The following is a 13,673-nucleotide window of genomic DNA, read 5'->3' as shown; positions in this document are numbered from 1 at the left end:
TTTAATTACTTTAATTCTTCCTATCTGTGTAAAGAAGGAGGTTTAAAGATGACAGATTTGTACTCTTTTGTTAGCTCTCTAAAATGCTCATGGATGCGTAGAATTCTCACTGGTAATGGTAAACGGATACATGTTGTTAATAAAATGATTGACATCAATAATTGTACAACTGTGGACGTCACTATCCCGAAAACTTAATTAACATGATACCACATGCATTTTGGAAAGATACATTAAAATCGTTTGTTGAACTTTGTAGTAAAGAACCATTTAAAAATCAGTTTCTGCTTCAAAATCCTTTATTTTATATACCAGATATAACTATTGGTAACACAATAATATGTTTATAAACATGGTTTTAAAAAGGCGTTCATTTTGTTGGATAATTAATTTACAATACTGAACTTAATGCCATTTACAGGTGTGATGAATTTTGCAAAGTATATAACTTCCATCCAAACAACGTACATTTCCTAGGTATTATTAACGCAGTGACAAGGTACATGAAATTCACTAATTAAATAATTGTGTTGAAGCCTGTTATCCCCACCAGCCTGAGGTCCATGTTAGAAAACGCAAAGGGTACCAAACTATGTATGATATAATTACAAAAAAGAGTCTTTGCCAGTGTGTATTGCTCAATGGTCGAATATGTTTAATTATATTGAACCAAACAAATGGAGACACATTTTTTATATGCCTTTTTGAATTACACGGGATACCAATGTGCAGTGGTTTCGATATAGAATTGTACATAGAATCATAGGTACGAACTCATTTTGTTTTAAAATTGGATATGCATCAACGGCTATTTGTGCCTCTTGTAAAACTGAATGTGAAACTATTCAGCATATATTTTAAGAGTATAAGCTTGTCAATCAGCTAATAACAGAATTTTTTTGTGGATGTAATCATTTTTTGAATTTTCTTAATATGCCTTCCTTTATACTGGGATATGCAAATACAACTGGTTCTTTAATTATTATTTTTTTGATATTTGTTTTAATTTACAACTGTAAAAGGATCAACACTATGCCAACACTTAAAGGAGCAAAGTCGTACCTGTCCTTGCACTGCCATGTACTTAACACAATTGATTTTTTAACGATTTGCGTAAAAGTAAAGAATGGGAACTTTAGTAACCTCTTTCCCGGTAGTTGTGATCATGTACGTTAACCCATTCCAACAATAACATGTTGTGTATACTGTAATGTAAAAGCTATTGATTATAGAATGTATGTAACGTGTTGTAATATGCATACATTGCTTGTGAACTCTGTACGGTGCGGAGTGGGATGCCCTCCACCCACACACTCCTATTGACGAGGAGAATAACATGCATGTATATTGAACGGGAAAAAAATAACACGCCAACTGAATACATTTGCTAACTTGCTGGCCAAATAGGCTTAATTTGTATGATTACTTAATTTTATTTAAAATGCTGAATGTGATAAATATATTAAATAGACTGCTTAATATGCTAAATGTGCTGTATACTTTGTCATATTTTATAAACTTGAAAAATAAGTTAAATACGCTAAATAGGCTGCTAGATATGCTTTCTAACTTGGCCGATATATCTAAACAATGTTCTAAGCAAGTTTCATGATTGAGAGACAAATTGGATGTAAAAATAGTTCACAGGATTTTACTATAGCAATTCTAAGCCTTTATATCATAAGAATACATTTTAAGAACACGTTTCATGATGTGCGAAAAAATTACTTTCATAGTGTTTACACACTTTGTCACTGTGGCCTAGGGTTTTCTCCCATGTGACCCTCTTTTTAACTAAGCCGAGATATCATATGTTCCCAGCAAGTTTCATACAGATTGGGCCTATAGAGTGTTAACAAGGTAAATGTTGCCAATGCGCGTATTACTTCACACGACGCACGACGAACGATGGGAAAAGGTAGGTCGAAAATGTTCATGTGAATTAAAAAAGAGCAACGGATCCAAAGTATTTCATTGGGATACACTACATTTTAACGTCCGTTTTGAATACGATCTTTATTGTTTTGTCTATTTGTTTTCAAATACTTAAATATCGCTAAAGCGTTTTCTTAGAAATGCTTTAAAATTTCATGATCAACTAGATCAAAGTTTAAATTATTACTACATTAAGCCAATCATCCACTCATCTAAGCAGTGAGGTAAGATAATAAATGAGCATTTAATGTCAGTTTAGCAAAATAATAAATATTCAATTCAAATCCAAATCCAACACTCTGAACTTTAAAAAAAGAATACATGTATAATGCATATTTCAACGACGTATTTAATCATCATATGATTAGACAAACATAATAAATAAAATTACTTAGCAATATGTTATATATAGTTAAATATACATGTCTTGTTATTACACATCTAAGCAAGCAAAACAGTGCTTTTACTGCAAACACGACACACACACAATGACTATGACTCCTTACATGTATCAATGGATTGTACAGGGAAAATATCGCAATAAAGAAAGTAAACAAAAATGGCTTGGGAAAACGCATATTTACATAATAAACGCGGTTTCATCGCCGATGTTTAGTGTGGCCTGGACTCAGATATGTACGGATAAATGTGTAAGCAAAAAAAGACCAACAACCTAAAAATGATTTTAAAGAAACACACGTTTATCTGAAACGAAAAATGATTAGTGCATTGAAATAATATATCGACAATGTTTGCTTTTTAAACGCGTTATTGTTTGGTAAAGAAATGCGGTGTAGTTTGGGATTGTGTACATGTTTGTATCAAAACAGCGTTTCAAACGTTCTACGGACTTTTATTCACTATCCGTGTATGTCCAAAGAGCAATTTGAGTTTGGAGATTTTTATTCTCAGATTTACACATATTCAGAATGCTTTTGAGTACAGCTGCGCATTGGTGCTGAAACTTTCGTAACTTACGTTGGGAACCAATCATTGGAAGTGTGTCAACAAATGAAAAACGGTATTTGTTAAACGTTTCATAGTACTGTGCAAAACTCTTCTCGGATGCCAAAATAGCGGAAGAGTGCATGTGTATCGTTTGCTTAAGCTCACTTATATCCTTTCTAAATTTCTTTGCAACAAGATTTAATGATTCTGTGTTGATTCCAAGTTGCTTTGCGTACAAACGCGCTTCATTCATTATAATTGTTAGTGCAGGCTTTTCATTGTGTTCGCGACTGTATGCCGCACTTACAGCGGCATTCTTTGAAGTTATGGAAATACGCTTGCTTAAAACATCAACCTTTTTACTAAGTATGTCTTCACTATGGCTGGCTAAACAAAGCACCATTGCATCTCGTTTCAAGTCAGAAACGGTTTCGATTAAAATCATGTTCAATTTATTGAACTCAAACGTTTCAGGCTTGTGACTATTTATCAAAAAAACATTCGGTTCTTTTATTCCTCCGTTTCTTAGATTTTCAAGAATATCTTCTCTTATCTTCTTAACTATCATTGTTCGTTCTCCTGCATTCAAAGGCTTTCGCCGTTCTTGCTTCAAGTTCTCAAAGTCGTTGTCAAGTTTTGTTCGGATAAAAAACAACTTTGCGCTTGGTCTACATTCTATAATGGTTTTTGCCAGCCACATATCGTTTTCCTTAAATCGAGAGCTCGAAACAAGTAACAAAAAGTCATATTCATTAAAATCAACAGTTTGGAAATACTTTTCACGTGTAAATTTTGGCGTTCCAACCCCTGGCAGATCCCATACCTTCAGGTAGTTATATTCTGGGTGCGGATAACAAGTAACCTCCGTTGTAGTTTCTGTACATCCAGTCTTTGCTGCGCCTGCATCGTCTGCTTTCAATCCCCTCAAAGAATTTATCAAAGTAGATTTGCCTGTCCCTGCCTCTCCTGTTATGGCAATGTTTATACTCGAATGTCTCCATTCGCTGTTTGATTCGTCTAGTTTCTTGATAAGTTCGGTGTAGCCGCTTTCGGTTAAAATACGCTCATACTCAGTCATCTCTGCTTCCGATATCTGGTAATAATTTGTGTTCAAGTCAATTCCGTAGTCAAAACATTTGTAAACGCCGATATATATCAATACAAGATTAACGTTTAACAATGGCTACACTTACACGCAATATGTTTTTTTTAAATAATAAGTTACACTTTAAGTTGTAATGTAATGTAATAAGTTATAGTTTAAAAAGAATAACATTCGTAAATCGAATAGTGATCCTAACCAAAACCAAGTTTTTCTCATATCTAAAACCTGAAAATACAACTGAACAAAAAAACATGCTTACATATTGTATTATAACAGTTTAACATCACAGGTATAAAGCTCATGTCGAATTAAAACACTACTCTTCAAAACCTACAACAACTGCAGATAACCTAGCCAACGGATATAATACCAACAAAAAAAAAACAACAACACAAAAACAACGAAATTTAAATCGTTCAAAAATCAACCGTTTTCTAATAATGTATGATCTAGTTTCAATAAATCCCAAAGCCTGTGATGCTTCGTAAAGGAACTGAGTAGGTACGTTTGTAAACGTTTGTACAAATCAACTAGTATCGTATATAATGCGCACACAGCAATCTCAGATATAAACATCCACAAATGCAACAATATGTTTTCCGTTAACTATAAGTCATTTGATTTCATTTTAACTGATGCATTAAATATGCATGGAATTAAATACGGCTTTTATTTTTAAAACAATTTGATGAGATAGCGTAATCTCTCAACGCAAAGATCCGATCAAGGCCCACTGAATACCGACTAAAAATCTTGAGTTTTCAGACAAACAGATTTATTCCAGTCAATAATATTGCCACGTTCGCGAAAGAAGCGATATTTTACGATTTCTCGCATATCCCACACAAATATCTTAAACTTAATATTGTTGACATAATACAATCACTGTAAGATCAATTACCCAAGTTCCTATTCACTGCTTAAACTACAATAACAAAGCCCCCGTAAGGTCGATTAAAATTGCGATATTCTGCTGGGCGCGGTCTAATCCTAATACATAACTCATTTTTGATGTGCTTTTACGCAAAATAAAATTACATGCCGTAACATTAACGTTAGTGGGAATTTGAACTCTGGTTAATTATTTATCAGTTCCTACAAAATCACATGTAAAATCTTACCGGCAATTCTTCATACCAGTCACTTCCAAATTCTGCTAATTCATGTCCAACTTCGTCATTTGAATCATGCAAATCTATAGGTTCCTCTTCACCTGAAATTGCGTTATTTGATAATGATTGTTTATTGAATATGTTAAACACTTCAATCCCTAAATTCAAATGGGGGCGAAACTCCTTTGTTTCGTAAAAAAATACATTATTATAAAAAAATATATAATTAATTATTCATATACCTTCATAAAGCGAAGCTGCTGCAAATTGAGAAAAAAGTTCTGCCTTTGCAGATTCTTTCCTTCTACCGTCGCAAAATCCTGAAAGCGTATCATATCTCTAATTCATTTTGTATTTGTTTAACACTGCCATGTCATGAACAAACTTGGTCATTCGTCTTAAGCGCCCTTTTCGCGTTTGTGTCCGGCAAAAACTAAAATAAAAGCAATACTTAAAATAGTGTTCTTTTGTATATAAAAAAATATAACAGCTAGTTTTTGACTTCTCTGGCCCAAAGCATAGCTGTCATCTAAGATACCAACATATTCATTGAACACAATATATTTTTCAAACATTATTTTGCTAAATAAATATAACGACAGTGTGTTGTTACACACATAGTTATCAAATTAAATTATGATTTTGGAATGAACAATGATCATATTAACATTTTTATCCAGAAAAAGATAGCTTTCATTTCAAACACAGACATACATGTCAAATATATTCACAGAATCAAACAAAAAGCATGTACCGTCTGATTGTTTTTCAATTTTCGTTCCGCATCCTTTGCAAAAATTCCACGTCACTTCTTGTTTAGTGCCACAGCATTCGCAATACATCTTATGGTTTGACTTTAATACAATATGTTGCGATGATAGTGTTTGGCTTAAATGATACAAGGAACAATATCATGTGCAAATGTTAAAAGTCTCTTTTCCTAAATGCAATACGTCGTATTACCTCAAATAGCATGTGATAGATTATAATAAAATGGCACTGTTTTGACAATTGCAAATCAAAACTCCGACAGCGTAGAAAAACTGTTGGTAATAACCCAAACAATTTCCTGTGCAAGCTTTATTGTACGTGTCAATATTTTTTGTTAAATATGTCTAATAACTTAATAATGTTATGAATATGCTTATCGGAAATCGAAAGTGATTTGATGAATTTTGGTCACTTCGAAATCGGTAACCGATTCAATACATTGTTGTTTAATTGACGCATATAATTAACTTAAAAAACGCTTAATTTCATCTATAAATAGAGAGTAGCACCGATAACAGTCTCCCTATCGAATGCGCATTGATATCGGTACATAAATTTTCTGACTTATTGCCTGTATTCTACAGCATTAGTTCCAACAAGACCGAATTCTGAATACAACTACTTCCTTTGTATATTGTCAATTATTCTTATGTTTTGTAGTACTCTTTTAATGATAAGGTTTAACAGCCCTATTGTCTTTTATAGTACTGTAATCACCCCTGGTATCATCACCCGAGAGGAGTATAATTTGCCTTTTTTACGAGAGATTGCATTTAACTTTCATATCATCAAATTCAAGACAGGTTTGATTCATCACCAACGGCGTGCTCCTACGCGCGCTTAAAGGTGCCGTCTATGTAAAGCGTAGCGGAGGCCTGATAAACCCGTTTTTTTCTTACCACCTCACCTCCGTCTTTCGTATTTTTGTTGTTGCTATGCTATAATCATTGTTGATTTTTTTATATAGCTTATGCTGATTTTTCTGTACGAGGAAACCTTAAAACAAACGGTGTGGAAGGTTATTTGGTTGTCTCTAAATCATGCTAAAACAAAATCACTATTACTGAAGCTTTCTAACGCCCACCAAATGCTGATATCACATATATAAACCTGTTTTGGATAAGGAACGAACACCGATAAAGTTGAAAGACTATGTAAATAAAGTATTTTTACAACAAAAATGTACCCATTGTTTTGAGTGGTGCCAATTTATATAAATGCATAGGCAATTTACCGGGTAAATATTTTCACATCTTATATAAAGCCCTCATCTAACCAATGATTATCAATGACATGCGACAGGCGGTCGGAAAGCTTCGTGTTGGCAGGGTATATAGTTTTTTTTGTTGTAAATTTGCATTGAACAATTGAGTTCTAGTTTTGTTTCTTTAAAGAAATTTGTTCATATATTGTCGAAACAAAAATGAAACCTTATGTCACGGATTCACAAAAATAACAAAAACTTTATATCAGGAAGAGAAATATAACCACTTGCGTAGACTCATACTTAACGTACATTCTCAATTATTAATAATCATCCTTACAAATTAATACAATTTTAAAGCGTTACAAACACGGAGCAATGGAATACATTTTCGGTTTTCTGAGTATTTTTTGACAATGCGTGGATTGCGTATATTTAGTATGAAATGCATAATGCTAAAAAAGACAGGATGGCGAAGTGGTTAAGGCAATAGCTGTATAATCTATAGGTTAGTGATTCGAGCCCCTTTGGGGGTAAACTTGTTCCTGTTTTTTTTTCTATCTTCACGTTTGTTAATAATGGAGCTCCGATATTTACATGTTTTAATTAAAATAATTTAACGACGAAATTAAAAAAACTGTGAAGTCCCTTTAACGGACAATATTTTTATAAGTTTTATTTGTTTTCTGTATCAGTCAAGAGGTCTGTTAGTAAGCTTTTTGTTGCAAATGACGTCCAAAAAGACAGTCAGCACATTTTGTAATACGTCCAAGAGCTTAACATGTTAAAAATGTTCACAAACGGTAACCATAACGCTAAGCAATGAAGATGTATGCTTTATAAAGGAACATTCTTCGCAGCATAGCATTTCGACATTCTGTAAGATTTATTCTTCCTATCAGCAACTATGTAAAATATTCGGGAGTAAAAATAGTAATTGATTTATTGATAATAATGATATACGTACGCGTTATGTCAAGGCTTTTCCATAACTTTTCCCTTTTAAATTTAAAACACACTGCCCTCACCTTCCTTCTTTAACACAATCAAGCAGAAACGCGTTAAAACCATGTAATGCGTCATCACTGGCCTAACTCATCTGTTTTAAACAACTTGTGACCAAAATGCATTGTGTCGCCAGGCGTCGCTTTTCAGCTTAACTGTGTACTTTTGCGCGTTTTATTATGGGACATCTGTAGAACTATTTTAATTTGAGGTTACATTCCAATAAATCATTGTGTATAATTGTGTGTTCCATTCCAAAGTAGTGCCTATTTATGAAGAGTTCTTTTTCTTTTCTCGTTTAAAATGCAATGCATTTTGGGGGTAATTCTACTTGTGGAAGATAACTGAAATGTTGCACTTAAAATAGTTTAATTATAATGTTAATTCGTTTTTCAATGATCTGTAACGTGTGAGTATTTTTTCAGGTTGCCTTTTAATTTGTTATATTGAATACGTGTGTGGTTATTTTTTCTGTAGAGTTCCTTTTTTCTTCCGGTATTAAGCGATTTCTCGATCGAACCCATGCTTCTGGAGGTTATTTCCCGTGTTCTATGTTGGTTTGCAACTTTTTTCGGTAGAAAACAATACCCAAGTTGCTTTCTTGTTTTGTTTTCAAAATAAATCCCTTGTTTTAGACAGAGTTGCTTTCGGTGGTTAAATTTTCTTAAACGCTGATAACACTCATTTAGTGCTAAACATAATTATTTTACATTGTCAAGCAAATCAGTATAGTTCTAAGCCGTTCTGTGAACCATACATTCGTTGTTGTACAATCAAGCATAATGTGTAGGTCTATTTATATATTCAAAAATTGCATAATTTGGTCAGGAAAGTGCCTCGCTGGTTCAGGTTTATGTAATAAATTCATTCAAAGGTACACACATAAGATGCATTGGAAATGTTGTATGTTAAATAAAATCTATATAAGAAATTGAGGCAATTTAATAAATTTAAGGCACTATACTATTCACAAAGAAATATTATCATTGAGTATAATTGGGTCATGTTGAGGCAGATAATTATTTCAATTTAATAACTTCAATTGAGTATAATTGGGTCATGTTGAGGCAGATAATTATTTCAATTTAATAACTTCAATGTCAAATTGGCTCAGCAAAATGATTTGGAAACCCGTTTCTTAAACAAAGCGTCGCACTGTACACTTCGATGCTATAATCATGGTGGACATTGGAACGTACCGATATAGAATCGGGTGTTTTACGGCCAGGTCTTGGTCTATTTTTACCTGGACACACTTCGGGTGGTTGGCGTTTTCGGCTTTATTGGTATTCTCTTTTTTATGACCGGCGTCGAGTTAAATCCGGGACCGTTTCAAGTTGGAAGAATCTTTGTTTACATACGAATTTTCAAATCATCCCGGCTGCGTATTAAACTTTTTCTATATAAAGAAGTTGTTCTTTTTAATAGTCAATGTAGTTGATGATAAAAAAAAACAGAAAATTATGACGCAGTGCTTAAACAAAATTTTACACAAGAAAATTGAAAAAAGGGCCAGAAACTTTACTGATTTAAGTTAAATATTTGTACTCCTCATGATAAGCAATATGTCCCTGAGACGCAATCGGTAATACGTCAGACTCTGGATCCATCGACCACTATTATATTGTCACTGCGTTGGTTCGAGCCTCAGTAGGTCCTTTTTTCCTAATAACTTCCATCAATAATCCTTTTTATATGTGCTTATGATTGAAACGCTTTTGATTTAATGTATTTAAACATTTTTCGGAAAAAAGAGCCCTATGGTGCTTTCAAGCTCTAAATGGAAAAAATCGTCCAATAATTTTCTCACGGTGAACTAGTCTGAACTTCAACAGCAAGTTAGCGGAAGCTGATTTGATGTAAACTAAAAAATAAAATTTATAAAAAAAACTCATAACGAATTAAATCTTAAGTAAATATTATATTATATAGTAGCATGCCAATCGTTAACCGTTTATGGCAACATAATCTAAAATTGACAATAAACTTGTAGCAGATTTTTTTTGTTAACTTTATTGATACTAAACGGTCATATGTAGCGTCCACGATTCCGATAATTTAGGTATAAAATATGGTTTAAATTGCCTTTAACACGCACCAGAGCCATTCTAGGTATAACCAAATTTCAGGGGGGGGGGCGGGCATGCCCCTAAACACCTCTAGAATGACCTAAGATACTGCCTCGGCTAAAATTTGGGGCTGGCTACGCCACTGCTGAGGTTAATTTAAACCATGAAAATTCAAGAGATAATACGGAAAATTAAAGTTCCACTGACTTATTTTTATTGGTTTAGATTATAGTTCAGAGTTAATGGCAAACAAATTGTTATTGTTTTGACAAAGTCCGCGAAACGGTAGTTAGAGACCGTCAAGTGAGCAACTTATTCTCGCATGAATATGTAAACAATAAAAACTATGTCGTAGCCAATGCTTAACAATTTGATTCAATAATATTTTTTACATGTATTAAAGTTCAAAGTAAAACTATTATTAATGGCAAACAAGTTGCTCTTGTTTTGACAAACTCCGCGAAACGGTAGTTAGAGACCGTACAGTGAGGAGTTTATTCTCGCATTGATATGTAAACAATAAAAACTATGTCGTAGCCAATGCTTAACAATTTTGATTCAAGAATTTTTTTTTTACACTTTGTATGACACTGTCATGTTATATAGTGATGTTCTGCATTAACAAGCCGGGTTATTGAGATCTGAAAAGAACTACTTTTATTGCGCACGCTCTTATTAAGTGGTAAATCGGAGTTATACAAATTTGGTTATGGCAGCCAGCCAAGTCAGCTCGTCTCAGAAATATGTATCAGTACTATGGCCTAGGGGCTTCGCCCCAGGCCAAAAATCTGATATGCCGATCGTTTTTGCGCGAAGGCGAAGGGAAGAAAATCCTGCAGTCAGAACGTTCTTATTTAGCATTCCTTCTTAGTTCTATCCCTTTGTACTGGTAAACCTGATAACTCAGGGAAAGTGTGGGTTAATTGACTGCCTATACATTGTTGAAATAACGTTGAAGTTGGCGGAATAAAAAAAATATATCACGGTGGCGAAATGTAATTTGAAATGTTCCTTATAATGTTAAATCAATTCGATAAAATAATAAGCAATACATATGTGTAAATCAAATACAAACAAATTATGACAAACACATTAAGGTCTTTCTCACGACAACCAGTCCATAGCCGAACAATTATGGGAAGTTTTTATGTAAAAAAATCTAGGTTTTAGATAATAATTCAATACAAAAAATAAAATGATGTATCAACATAACTTTTATAATTTTTTAATAATAAGTCGTTTAATTCATTCAACATACTAGCCAATGCGACATTATTTATCACAACACACAATGGGGCAACAATTACCGATAGCCCTATACCACCTTTATAGCAAATTACTTAGCATAGCTTTTCAAAAGTCGGTCCAGTTTAAAATGGAAATAGAATATTTTGCAAAAACGCGGATATACGCATTTACAATCCAATATTTATATTTTGGGATATATGTACGTAAACAGTTTTGAACCTAGCAAAAAATAATAAATAATAAATAGTTAAGTTTTGCACAATAACAATTATTTGGAAAACAAACACAAATTTATCACTGCAAATATATTTCGTTTCTAAAAAAAGATGAACGTTTTCATGTCGAGAGTAGACAAGATTGGGATGAGATGATAATTATCTCATACTTTGATTTAAATTGGCCTTTTTCAAAACTTCAGTGATAAAAATTGAACACATTACACAGTCAAAACGTTCGCTCAAGTTCTCAATAAGAAGAATTTCAGCCACAAAGCAAACAGTATTATGTTTCTTTGATTTTTATTTTTCCCGACAGACTAGTTTAGTGCGAATTTGTTTGAATTATTAAAAAATGGATGATTTGTTAGGAAAATCTTCCATGCGGTGTTAAAACTGGAACTTCACAGTTTGCGAAAATAAATTAAAACTTTAAAACATTATTAAAAATTGATGAAAGCAAAATAGTCGTAAATGGAACTGTCTTATATAACATTGTTCACATATTATCCACGTGTGATACTCCATGATAAAGTCATTTCAAAGCATTCTTTTATACAAACCATTCATTTTTGTTCATTTTTTGTGTGTGAAATTTTCACTTGCATGAAGCTAACCAAGACATGTCCCTTCCAAAGTCCACTGGTGAACAAACATTTAAAATCAAGTTCGCACTTAAGGTTTTACACCGTAATTGTCCGTCTTGTGCTGAAAATAAGTCCCTAAGCATTGAAGTTATTCACATAAAACTGTGTACATTAATAACACAACTTGATAGAAACAGCATAGCATAAAAACCACAATTCTTATATAGGTAATTTTGGAGTTTTGTCTCTTTGCTTAATGTTTGGATAGTCGTTTTACGCTTTTTGCAGTGTATTACTCAAGTACACTTAGTATTGAAGAGATTCACGTTATACGTCATATCATGACCAATATCGTGTTAGAGCGCTTTAAGGCAATATGCATATTACAAGGACCACGAATCTTCCTTCAGGATTTACAGACTATTTGCTCACAAGTCAAATTTCTTTTGCAGAGCGAAACTCCCTTATCCGACTTTTGATGCAGCCCCACGAAAGCTATCGATCCAATCGACTATAAGATTCAGCAAGGAATTACATGGTAAAATTAAGTATATATTTAAAACATTCATAATTTTGTAAGTAATACTAATTAATATTTAAAGAGAGTAATTTAAATATTAATATCCTATTAAAAATATGTTTTGTTCGTTTTCATAAATTATTGATAAACCTTTTTAGGTTTAAGAAGTGGGTTATTTTATTTATAACTTTGTAAATAATAGGGAAACCTGTAAAATCTGTAAACTATGCATGCACCGTGTTCATATATGGCTCCAAAAACAATATTTTCATATTTAACTAATATTTTCACGAGTGAAATCCGTCAGGTAAGTAAGTTAAATTTCGATACACTATTTGTTCCTTTGTTTTAACTTTTGACCACCTGTTCGTGATTCTATTTGTAATTGTACCTTGTCATGGGATCGTTCTGCTTTGTATTGAAAATATTGAATTAAAACTTTGTAAATTGATCGAGAGCATTTATAGTTCGTGCATAGTATAATAACTGCAACTTTTAAGTCAGTATATTTTGAGTTATTGCCTTTTTGCTATTATATTTACTGCTTCTATTTAGATGCGTAACTGTGCATGTATCGAAGTATAAAGTGCAATGAAATTAACTCTCTCCTCAGTATTGTTCAGAGTTATTTGCTATGTTTTAGTCGAATCTCATGATTGAAATAGTATATGCATCTTCACTACATATGTTCCTTTAGACAGAGCATCCATGCGATTCGACCCTTCGTTGTTGACATGTATATCTTGGTTATATTAATAATTAACATTAGAGCATAAGCACGTGTTTTCCATTTGTTGTAATGGTTTGTAAACGAAAAATAAAAAGGGTGTGATGATAGTAAAATAACATACGCTTTTACTATAGCAATGCCCAGCATGTCACATGTCGAATTAGAACGGAATGAATATAATGTGAGGTTTGTGTTAATCTAATCTAAGCAAAACGATATTGCAG

General features: G+C 32.9%; 1 protein-coding gene across 4 annotated transcripts; it reads right to left on the bottom strand.

Annotated features, from left to right (window-relative positions):
• Window positions 1–281: 281 nt before the first annotated feature.
• Window positions 282–8,236, bottom strand: LOC127852905 (T-cell-specific guanine nucleotide triphosphate-binding protein 2-like). 4 transcript variants are annotated; one of them, XM_052386943.1, is made up of 5 exons: window positions 8,104–8,236; window positions 5,855–5,954; window positions 5,343–5,420; window positions 5,110–5,201; window positions 282–3,976 (listed from the first exon to the last, which is right to left on the bottom strand). In XM_052386943.1, exons 2-5 carry the CDS (start codon window positions 5,940–5,942, stop codon window positions 2,789–2,791), a joined length of 1,446 nt encoding a protein of 481 aa, XP_052242903.1. In that variant the 5' UTR covers window positions 5,943–5,954; window positions 8,104–8,236; the 3' UTR covers window positions 282–2,788. The 4 variants fall into 4 exon arrangements, with proteins under 4 accessions (XP_052242903.1, XP_052242904.1, XP_052242905.1 ...); XM_052386944.1 differs by having other exon boundaries at window positions 5,855–5,988; window positions 8,104–8,222; XM_052386945.1 differs by having other exon boundaries at window positions 5,855–5,988; window positions 8,043–8,177.
• Between the last annotated feature and the right edge of the window lie 5,437 nt (window positions 8,237–13,673).

The sequence above is a fragment of the Dreissena polymorpha genome, chromosome 12, assembly GCF_020536995.1.
Source record: "Dreissena polymorpha isolate Duluth1 chromosome 12, UMN_Dpol_1.0, whole genome shotgun sequence".
NCBI classification, from domain to species: Eukaryota; Metazoa; Mollusca; class Bivalvia; order Myida; family Dreissenidae; genus Dreissena; species Dreissena polymorpha.
Note: the sequence above shows the minus strand (reverse complement) of the source record. Positions and strands in the feature narration are given on the sequence as shown.

Coding starts and splice junctions, on each gene's coding strand:
- LOC127852905 (XM_052386943.1), bottom strand. CDS start 5,942: ATGTATTGCGAATGCTGTGGCACTAAACAAGAAGTGACGTGGAATTTT. Junction 5,421..5,854: donor AATTGAAAAACAATCAGACG/GTACATGCTTTT, acceptor ATACGCTTTCAG/GATTTTGCGACGGTAGAAGG. Junction 3,977..5,109: donor ACTGGTATGAAGAATTGCCG/GTAAGATTTTAC, acceptor AATTATTACCAG/ATATCGGAAGCAGAGATGAC.